Source organism: Gymnodraco acuticeps, unplaced genomic scaffold, assembly GCF_902827175.1.
Source record: "Gymnodraco acuticeps unplaced genomic scaffold, fGymAcu1.1, whole genome shotgun sequence".
Lineage (NCBI taxonomy): Eukaryota > Metazoa > Chordata > Actinopteri > Perciformes > Bathydraconidae > Gymnodraco > Gymnodraco acuticeps.
The window spans coordinates 1596941-1608144 of record NW_022991188.1 but is presented as its reverse complement, the minus strand read 5'-3'; the positions used below and the strand labels follow the sequence as shown (position 1 = coordinate 1608144).

The 11204-nt window shown below is 48.5% G+C and overlaps 1 protein-coding gene across 1 annotated transcript; it reads right to left on the bottom strand.

The window, feature by feature from the left end:
- Positions 1–8250: 8250 nt before the first annotated feature.
- LOC117561185 lies at positions 8251–9339 on the bottom strand (the record flags this gene model as incomplete). Its single annotated transcript, XM_034238488.1, has 2 exons — positions 8251–9027; positions 9223–9339. Coding segments are annotated over 2 exons (894 nt in total), but the record flags the coding sequence as incomplete, so codon positions are not given.
- Between the last annotated feature and the right edge of the window lie 1865 nt (positions 9340–11204).

Sequence of the window (11204 nt, the reverse complement as noted above, 5' to 3'; positions counted from 1 at the left end):
GTGGAAGTCCGAGCCAAAAACCCAGGGGAAAACGGGATTCGGCGGCTGTCGATGCTAACAGCTGACAGGTAGCTAGCCCCAGACAGCTGATCCACAGAAATGGTGAGTAGCCGGATGAAAAACTGAACAACGCGATCATCACACAGTTATGACAGAACAGTAGGCTATATATGATCCAGCAGTCAAATCGAACACTTTTTTTCAAGGCAAGAGAAGTTAAAACGCAGACGGAGAAGCGGCGAACAAGCAACGCCAGCGTCCTCTCACGTCCGAGTATGGATAAGACTCAGCATCCACCTGTAGGCTCAGGAGAGTCTATTCTAGTATTTTGTCCGAGTCTAGATGGCAAACATTAATGATGGACATACATTTGGATAATATTGCATTCAAATTAAGTGTGGACATAGGGGGCTGGTACTGTAGGTAGTCCTATAGGTGACCTCATTTAGGGTTCTAGTGACCTGAGGCTAGAAACTATCCTGGTGGATATGGTATACCTTCTTACTTACCTCAACAAAGGGAAAGGCTGTTATCCTGGTAATTGGGATCCTAAATGATTACCTGGCTACTCTTGCAGCGCCCGGAGTAAATATCCTCTCCTAACCACTCAGCAATCTCACACAGCTGTCCTTCTTGTGCAGGTGCGATGGAGAGGGTGGTGTGGAGGATGTGTGCTATGACGATGAAGAGTGGATCCAGTGTTATGGGTGGTAACGCGTACCTGTATTCCAAGCACTTAACCACAACAGAGGTGATTGCCACTCTTAGGATTCCAGTTATTAGTGAAGCTGCTGTTAAAACAATTTTCCTTTTGAACTTTGTGTGCTTTCGTCTATCCTCCATGATAACGTTGTTACAACGTTTATTTTTGCTTGTGTTTGGCCTTTGACCCTTTAATTCAAGTTTGGTTCAGGCTCATTTTTCAGATATCTATGTTTTGCCATCAGTTTTACCAAAACGAGTCTTCTTACATGGTTTCATTGACCCAACAAGTGTATTCATTTTTTTGTTAATCTCTTTCTACAGTTAATATTCTCATACAAATATTCTACTGACATTAGTAAAGGATATAAAAAGTTGAGCACAGTGCAACATTATCCATTATAAAGTGTCAAATATTTATAAAATAAATTAACAAATATAAACCCTTGAAACCAACCAGCAGCTTTGCAATGTAGTATTTTTGTCGAACAAATTAAAGGGGCCTTATTATACTTTGGGTTTTCCCTTTCCTCTCCACAGGGAGTTTCTCTCCAACACGCTCACCCCCCATGCCTGAAAAGTCTTGATTGTACTTATTTGTTTTACATAGTGAAATGATCACTATGTAACACTCAAACTTCTATTGTACTCTAACACTTTGTACGTGATAGGCTAAAGGGCGTGACTTCTCTAAGCGGTTGACGAATAACAACAGAGCCTACCAATCAGTTTCAGACAGAGGGCAAAAGAAAATGCTGCAGCACAGGCAGTATGAGAACAGTATGAGGAAAGATAAACACTTTTTGAACATTAAAGCATGTAAACACTTTAGACTGGAGGCACACAATACAAATCTGAACCTGAAAATGAGCATAATAGGGCCTCTTAAGGAGCAGAATACTTCTTTAGCCACTGAGGAGGTCCCAGGTTTCGTTGAGAGAATGATGCATTAAAACATCCTAAAGAAACACATACAAAAATTAACAGCTCTCTAAGAACTGATATTACACAAAAGAGCCATTTAATAGCGACTCAACAAACACATTCAAATTCCAATGGAGGAGCTTTGTAAGGATTTGTACTAGTTGTAATTGTTAGAAGAAGAAAAAAGTGTTTCAAGAGAAGGCCAAATAGCAAAGCTGAGTCTAGTGGTGTTGCCTGGCCTGTGCCTGAGGATGTTTAGGAAAAATAATGTAATGTAATTACAGTTTAAAAGTCTGAAAAATGCTACAACTACTGTCACAAACTGGATGAATGTGAAGTATTTTGTTAAAGGAGGATGAAAGCGTAATTAAGGAGCACTATTGGAGTGACTTTGATGGTTATTGGACTCAGGATTAATTAAAGGACGTTGCAAGTGGAAACAATTCACAAAGGGATTAAACTGTTTAAAACACATGCCGGATTTTGCCGATGTGTTTATATGGATTCAAAAGTCGTAAATAATCTACAAAATGGAGGAGACCGATCTGATCAGAGCAACTGTGACAAATAATCCAACTGAAACCGGCATAGACAATGACTATGTTTTAAAAATGTGCTTATCCAGAAAAGCCTGGTTTGGACACTTTACGGGCAGAAGAAACATTTCTATTAAATAAATAATTATACATTTCTGTCTTTGTATGCCTATAATAGCTACTAACTTGAATTTTTATACAAATTAATTAATCAATAATTGTTTATATTTTATTGTAATGTAGAGACAAGGCTTTTAGCACCCACCAGGTTGGGAACCACTGCCCTAGAGCAGGGGTTCTCAAACTTTTTGTTTATGCAGACCACTATTTATTATCAAGGATTTTCGCGGACCACCTCATATGCAAACCGTAAAAATAAGTACATATATAAACGTAGTGTTAAAACGCCGATATTTTATTATAGTTAATTATAGACTATTAGAGTATTCGTTATTCTCGCGTCCCAGGAGAGAAGCTTAGGATAAATGAGACCAATGGAGTCTCTGGCATAAGGTTCAAATGGGTACTGTGGACGCGGGGTGTGGTTAGGGCGCCGGCTGCTGGAGTGAAGGGAGTGGCTCGGCCGGAGGCCAGACAGCTGATCGGAATCAGGTAATCAGTGCCGGAATAAAAGCATGTCGTAACCTGGTTCTGGGCTGTTTTGCAGTAGGCAGGATCCTGGAAGGTCGCCAAAGGACCTGTGAAGCTTCCCACACGGGCAACGTTGGAGACCGGTGTATACTTTGTTTGGAGCTAATAAACGCCTGTGATAAACCAACCTGCTCTTTCCGTCCCTATTTGAACACTGTGTGAGCGGAGAGGCTCACAGTGGCGCCTGAACAGGGACATCATGTCGGAAGGAGAAACCCCGCTGGGTCAGGCCCTCCAACGTCTCGATCACATGCAGGAGACCACCACAGCATTACAGCGACAGCAGAGCGAGGCTCTGCTCGGGATCGCCTCGAGCCAGCGCGAGGACCGGGCTCTCCTACGGGAGCTGCTGCAGCGTCTGGCCGATCGGGAGGCCGATCCCGCTACCAACCCGGCCCGACCGCCTTCAATTGCCCTCCAGAAATTGACGGCAGAGGATGATCCGGAGGCATACCTGGACATCTTTGAGGGCACAGCGGCGGCGTGCGGGTGGCCGGCTGGAGGAGTGGGCAGCGCGGCTATTGCCTCTGCTATCTGGGGGTGCGCAGCTAGCCGCCCACAGCCTGCCAGCAGCCTCTCGGCATGTGTATCGGCATCTGAGGAAGCCTATCCTGGACCGGCTTGGCAGCACGCCAGAGGGACATCGCCGCCGGTTCCGGGCCCTCCCCTTCAAGGACGCTAACCGGCCCTTCTCCTACGCGCAGCGGCTCCTGGATGAAGCGAGCCGCTGGCTCCAGCCGGGGGTGTGCTCCGCTGAGGAAGTCGTCGGGCAGGTGGCGCTGGAGCAGTTAATCGCTGGCCTGCCATCTTCGACGGCGAATTGGGTCAAGTGCCATAGCCCCGCCAACCTGGAAGCAGCCGTCGTCCTTGCGGAGGACCACCTCTCGCAGGATTGCTGGCGGTGCGGGCAGCCCGGCCACTTCCGACAGGAGTGTCCTCTCATGGAGGTCGGACAGCTGGTTCGGGTTGCGGGACCGCCAGTTGCCTCCCCCGATTTGGAAGGGACGTACCGTATACCGGTATGTATACAGGGGGGTACACACCAGGCTCTGATGGACACGGGCTGTAATCAGACGATGATCCATCAGCGCTTGGTTCGGCCTGGGGCATTGATTGAAGCATCGTGGGTGAAGGTGAGGTGTGTGCATGGGGATATTCACCAGTACCCGGAGGTGACGCTGGAAATTTCTTATAAGGGGAAAAAGCATAGAGTCAGGGCTGGAGTTAGCACTCGCCTTACGCACCCCCTGATTTTGGGAACGAATTGGCCGGGGTTTGCTAAGCTAGCGGGGGCTATGGGGGTGCGTTCACGGACGGCAGGGAAATGTGAGTTGTGTGCTGTGTTTAGTGGAGAGTCAGAGGCGGCTGACGACGTAGAGGGGAAAACTGACACGGAGGGGGCCGCGGAGGTGTTTCCCGTGGAGGATTTCCTCCTCGAACAATCGAGGGACGAGACCCTTCAGCACGCCTTCGGCCAGTATTGATGGCTCCCAGCTACACCCAAACGCAGCACTCACTCACCCACACTTTACGGTGGTTAGGGACAGGCTGTATCGTGTAAGCCGTGACACACAGACGGGACAGATAAATACCCAGTTGTTGGTGCCAAAAATCCATCGGGAAATGGTTTACCAGGCGGCTCATTATAACCCCATGTCAGGTCACCTAGGGTACGACAAATCACTTCACCGGATAATGGCCCGATTTTATTGGCCGGGCATTCGCGCAGATGTGAAGCGGTGGTGTGCATCTTGCCGTGAATGTCAGCTGGTTAACCCGCCGGCCATCCCCAGAGCGCCTTTGCGCCCATTACCATTGATTGAGGTGCCTTTTGAGAGAGTTGGTATGGACCTCATCGGGCCATTAGACCGGAGTGCACGGGGATATCACTTTGTACTAGTCCTAGTGGATTATGCAACGCGATATCCCGAAGCAGTGCCGCTGCGTAATATCTCTGCAAAGAGCGTCGCGCAGGCACTGTTTCACATTATCTTCCGAGTCGGGATCCCGAAAGAGATCCTGACTTACCAGGGCACACAGTTTATGTCACGCACACTACACAAGCTGTATGAACTACTGGGCGTCCATTCAATACGGACTAGTGTTTACCATCCGCAGACCGACGGCCTGGTGGAACGGTTTAACAAAACACTAAAGAACATGGTTCGTAAGTTCGTTCACGAAGATAGTCGCAATTGGGATAAATGGCTAGATCCTCTGTTGTTTGCAGTGCGGGAGGTGCCCCAGTCCTCCACGGGATTTTCTCCCTTTGAGCTGTTATTTGGTAGGAAGCCCCGGGGTGTTTTGGACCTAGTTAAGGAAAACTGGGAGGAGGGTCCAAGCACCAGTAAAAACGAAATACAGTACGTTATGGACCTGCGAGCAAAACTCCACTCACTGGGGCAGATATCACGGGAGAATTTGCTCCAGGCTCAGGAACGTCAGCAGCGCCTGTACAACAGAGGGTCGAAACTGAGACAATTTTCACCGGGAGAGAAAGTGATTGTATTACTCCCATCCTCTAGCTCTAAACTACTCGCGAAGTGGCAAGGACCCTTCGTGGTCACACGACGAGTGGGGGACGTAGATTATGAGGTGGTGCGTTCTGACAGGGGGGGAGCAACACAGATTTACCACCTTAACCTCCTGAAAGCATGGAGGGAGGTGGCGTCTGTTTCTCTGGCCACCACGGTGATTGAGAGAGATGAGTTGGGACCAGAGGTCATTAAAAGCAACAAATTATCCCCGGTCTGTTGTGGCGACAATCTCTCACCAGGCCAGAGAGCAGACGTTGCTTCGTTGCAAAGGCAGTTTGCCGACGTGTTCTCTCCGCTGCCAGGGCGCACCTCTCTCATACACCACCGCATAGAAACGCCCCCGGGCGTGGCCATTCGTTCACGGCCCTATCGGCTGCCTGAACACAAGAGGAAAATTGTTCAGGCGGAGCTTCAGGCTATGCTATAAATGGGAGTGATAGAAGAGTCCACCAGTGACTGGTGTTGCCCCGTCGTGCTGGTACGTAAGTCCGACGGGTCAATCCGGTTCTGTGTGGACTACCGCAGGGTGAACGAGGTGTCCAAATTCGATGCTTATCCAATGCCCTGGGTCGACAAACTCCTGGATCGGCTAGGCACTGCTCGCTTTTACACGACGCTGGATTTAACCAAGGGCTATTGGCAGATTCCCCTTTCTCCAGAGTCTAAGGAAAAAACGGCCTTCTCCACTCTGTATGGTTTATACCAATTCATCACACTTCCTTTCGGGTTGTTCGGAGCTCCAGCCACCTTCCAGCGGCTCATGGACCGGGTGCTGCGTCCCCACTCTGCACATGCTGCTGCTTACTTGGATGATGTCATCATTCACAGTGAGACATGGGAGCAGCATGTGCAGCAGGTGGGGGCAGTGCTCGAGTCCCTGAGGCAGGCGGGGCTCACGGCCAACCCGAAGAAGTGTGCGGTTGGACGGAGGGAGGTACGTTATCTTGGGTACCACTTGGGTGGCGGGCAGGTGCGGCCACAGGTAGAGAAAACAAACGCCATTTCAGCCTGTCTGGCGCCCAAGACGAAAAAAGAGGTCAGGATGTTCATGGGGCTGGCCGGCTACTACAGGCGGTTCATCCCGTCCTTTTCGGAGCTGACCAGTCCCCTGACCGACCTGACCCGAAAGGGTGCTTCAGATCCAGTCCAGTGGACGGAGCGGTGTCAGCTGGCGTTTGAGAGGGTTAAAAAAGCCCTCTGTGGTAAGCCGCTTCTGTATTCTCCTGACTTCTCTCTCCCTTTTGTGTTGCAGACCGACGCCTCGAACAGTGGGGTGGGGGCCGTTTTGTCCCAGCAAGTAGAGGGGGTTGACCGCCCCGTACTGTACATTAGCCGTAAGCTCGCCCAGAGGGAGGTGAACTACAGTACGGTGGAAAAGGAGTGCCTCGCCATACGGTGGGCGGTCGGCGCCCTGCGGTACTACCTCCTGGGGCGCCCTTTCACCCTCTGGTCGGACCATGCCCCGCTCCAGTGGCTCCACCGCATGAAGGATGCCAACGCTCGGATCACTCGGTGGAATCTGGCGTTACAGCCTTTCAACTTCAAGGTGATCCACAGGCCGGGTAACCGGATGGTCGTGGCTGATTTCCTCTCTCGCTCAGCCGAGGTGGGGGGGGGGGGGGAAGAGTCAGCTTGCGGCCGGCGGGATCCCGGCCTGAGTCGGGCGGGTGGAGGTATGTGGCAGTGGGTTGTGGTTAGGGCGCCGGCTGCTGGAGTGAAGGGAGTGGCTCGGCCGGAGGCCAGACAGCTGATCGGAATCAGGTAATCAGTGCCGGAATAAAAGCATGTCGTAACCTGGTTCTGGGCTGTTTTGCATAGGCGGGATCCTGGAAGTTCGCCAAAGGACCTGTGAAGGTTCTAAAGATTAAAGTTAATTTGTTTGTTCTAAACTGTATTAAAGTAAACATGTATTATTTTAAACTGTATTGAAGTGAACATGTATTATTTGGGACTGTTTTAAAGTAATCCTATATATACAAAAAAGTATTTAGTCAGCCACCAATTGTGCAAGTTCTCCCACTTAAAAAGATGAGAGAGGCCTGTAATTGTCATCCTAGGTATACCTCAACTATGAGAGATAAAATGAGAAAAAAAAATCCAGAAAATCACATTGTATGATTTTTAAAGAATTTATTTGCAAATTATGGTGGAAAATAAGTATTGGTCAATAACAAAAGTTCATCTCAATACTTTGTTATATACCCTTTGTTGGCAATGACAGAGGTCAAACGTTTTCTGTAAGTCTTCACAAGGTTTTCACACACTGTTGCTGGTATTTTGGCCCATTCCTCCATGCAGATCTCCTCTAGAGCAGTGATGTTTTGGGGCTGTCGCTGGGCAACACAGACTTTCAACTCCCTCCAAAGATTTTCTATGGGGTTGAGATCTGGAGACTAGCTAGGCCACTCCAGGACCTTGAAATGCTTCTTACGAAGCCACTCCTTCGTTGCCCGGGCGGTGTGTTTGGGATCATTGTCATGCTGAAAGACCCAGCCACGTTTCATCTCCAATGCCCTTGCTGATGGAAGGAGGTTGTCACTCAAAATCTCACGATACATGGCCCCATTCATTCTTTCCTTTACACGGATCAGTCGTCCTGGTCCCTTTGCAGAAAAACAGCCCCAAAGCATGATGTTTCCACCCCCATGTTTCACAGTAGGTATTACATTACATTACATTACATTACATTGCATTTAGCTGACGCTTTTATCCAAAGCAACTTACAATAAGTACATTCGACCAGGAAGACACAACCTTGAAGAAAACAGAATCATATAAGTACATCAGGTTTCATAGAGCCAAACATTTCAAGTGCTACTCAACTGGCTTTAGGTAAGCCAGTCCTTTATTAGTATAAAAGTGCTTCGTTAATAGTTCTAACGCTCGAAGTGGAGTCGAAAGAGATGAGTTTTCAGTTTGCGCCGGAAGATGTGCAAGCTATCTGCCGTCCTGATGTCAATGGGGAGCTCATTCCACCATCTTGGAGCCAGGACAGCAAACCCACGTGTTTTCGCCGATGGGAACTTGGGTCCCCCTCGCAGCGAGGGCGCAACGAGTCGTTTGGCTGATGCAGAGCGTAGTGCACGCGCTGGGGTGTACGGTTTAACCATGTCCTGGATGTAGGAAGGGCCAGATCCATTCGCAGCATGGTAAGCAAGTACCAGTGTCTTGAAGTGGATTCTAGCAGTTACCGGAAGCCAGTGAAGGGAGCGGAGGAGCGGAGTGGTGTGGGAGAATTTAGGAAGGTTGAAAACCAGACGAGCCGCTGCATTCTGGATGAGCTGCAGAGGTCGGATGGCACATGCAGGTAGACCAGCCAGGAGGGAGTTGCAGTAGTCTAGGCGTGAGATGACGAGAGCCTGGACCAGAACCTGAGTCGCTTTCTGAGTCAGCTGGGGACGTATCTTCCTGATGTTGTAAAGCGTGTATCTGCAGCAAGGGGTTGTAGCAGCGATGTTTGCAGTGAAGGACAGGTTGTTATCTAGGGTCACACCCAGATTCCTTGCAGTATGAGTCGGGGAAACAACTGAGGTGCCGATGTTGATTGTCAGGTCAAGAGTTGGACAATCTTTTCCCGGGAGGAAGAGCAGCTCAGTCTTGTCAAGGTTGAGCTTGAGGTGGTGAGCAGACATCCACTGAGAGATGTCAGCTAGACAAGCAGAGATGCGTGCGACGACCTGGGTCTCTGAGCGGGGAAAGGACAGAATTAATTGGGTGTCGTCAGCGTAGCAGTGGTAAGAAAAACCATGCGGGCTAATGACTGATCCGAACGAGTTTATGTACAGGGAGAAGAGGAGGGGACCAAGAACAGAGCCCTGAGGGACCCCCGTAGTTAATTGACAAGGGTCGGACTCAGACCCTCTCCAAGTCACCCTGTAGGTACGGTCTTTCAGGTATGAGGTGAGGAGGGAAAGTGCAGAGCCTGAAACTCCAAGTTTTTGGAGAGTGCGAAGGAGGATCTGATGATTCACCGTGTCGAATGCAGCAGACAGGTCCAACAGGATGATGACAGAGGAGAGGGATGCAGTTTTGGCAGTGTGCAGTTCCTCCGTGACAGCAATGAGAGCAGTTTCTGTGGAGTGACCTGCCTTGAAACCAGACTGGTGCGGATCCAGAAGGTTGTTCTGATTGAGATAACAGGAGAGTTGTTTAAAGACAGCGCGTTCAAGTGATTTAGACAGGAACGGGAGGTATGGGTATGGTGTTCTTTGGATGCAACTCAGCATTCTTTCTCCTCCAAACACGTCTAGTTGAGTTTTTACCAAAAGGTTCTATTTTGGTTTCATCTGACCATATGACATTCTTTCAATCCTCTTCTGGATCATCTAAATGCTCTCTAGCAAACTTCAGACGGGCCTGGACATGTACTGGCTTAAGCAGGGGGACACGTCTGGCACTGCAGGATTTGAGTCCCTGGCGGCGTAGTGTGTTACTGATGGTAGCCTTTGTTACTTTGGTCCCAGCTCTCTGCAGGTCATTGACTAGGTCCCCCCGTGTGGTTCTGGGATTTTTGCTCACCGTTCTTGTGATCATTTTGACCCCACGGGGTGAGATCTTGCGTGGAGCCCCAGATCGAGGGAGATTATCAGTGGTCTTGTATGTCTTCCATTTTCTAATAATTACTCCCACAGTTGATTTATTCACACCAAGCTGCTTACCTATTGCAGATTTAGTCTTCCCAGCCTGGTGCAGGTCTACAATTTTGTTTCTGGTGTCCTTTGACAGCTCTTTGGTCTTGGCCATAGTGGAGTTTGGAGTGTGACTGTTTGAGGTTGTGGACAAGTGTCTTTTATACTGATAACGAGTTCAAACAAGTGCCATTAATACAGTTAACAAGTGGCTCTTAAAGAAGAAGTTACAGGTCTGTGAGAGCCAGAAATCTTGTTTGTTTGTAGGTGACCAAATACTTATTTTACCGAGGAATTTACCAATTAATTCATTAAAAATACTACAATGTGATTTCCTGGATTATTTCCCCCATTCTGTCTCTCATAGTTGAAGTGTACCTAGGAGGACAATTACAGGCCTCTCATCTTTTTAAGTGGGAGAACGTGCACAATTGGTGGCTGACTAAATACTTTTTTGCCCAACTGTATAACCTTCTCACTTACACTCAATGACCCAGATACCCTGCTACACACACACATACACCTCCTCCCACCAGCACACACACATATTATTTTCAAGGTTCTTTCTGGGGCCAATATAATCTCAAGCACCAATATATCTGTGTACAATGTTTGATTGTCTGGGAAGGAATAGTTTGTGTGAAATATTCCTTGGGAAAGTAAAGGAGTGAAGTCAGGTGGAAGATAAAGATTGACTCTGTCCTTGTTTACTTCCGAAGCTGTCACGCTCTGTTCAGAAGTAATGCACCAATATATATGTGTACAATGTTTGATTGTCTGGGAAAGAATAGAGTTTGTGTGAAATATTCCTTGGGAAAGTAAAGGAGTGAACTCAGGTGCAAGATAAAAAGTGACTCTGTCCTTGTTTACTTCCGAGGCTCTCACGCTCTGTTTAGAAGAAAAATACTTTTTCCCAGAACTCTGATTCGCTGTATTGGGCCCGACCCAAAGTGAATCCAACCAGTAAGAACACCTAGGGGAGTGAGCAACCGACCCAACTCCTCCCCACGGACTCTCTGATTCGCTTAGGAGTACAATGGAACGGAAGAGCCGACACAACTCCGCCCCAAATATGTCTATATATACTGTTGTTTATTCATGCAAAATGCCCCCTGTTTCTGACTGGCTGGTCCCGATATCTGTATCACACAGCAGTAGAACTGGGAGTCCAGAGTACTCTGTAACTTGTATTGGTGTTTTTTACCATTCAAATCAGATTATTGTTA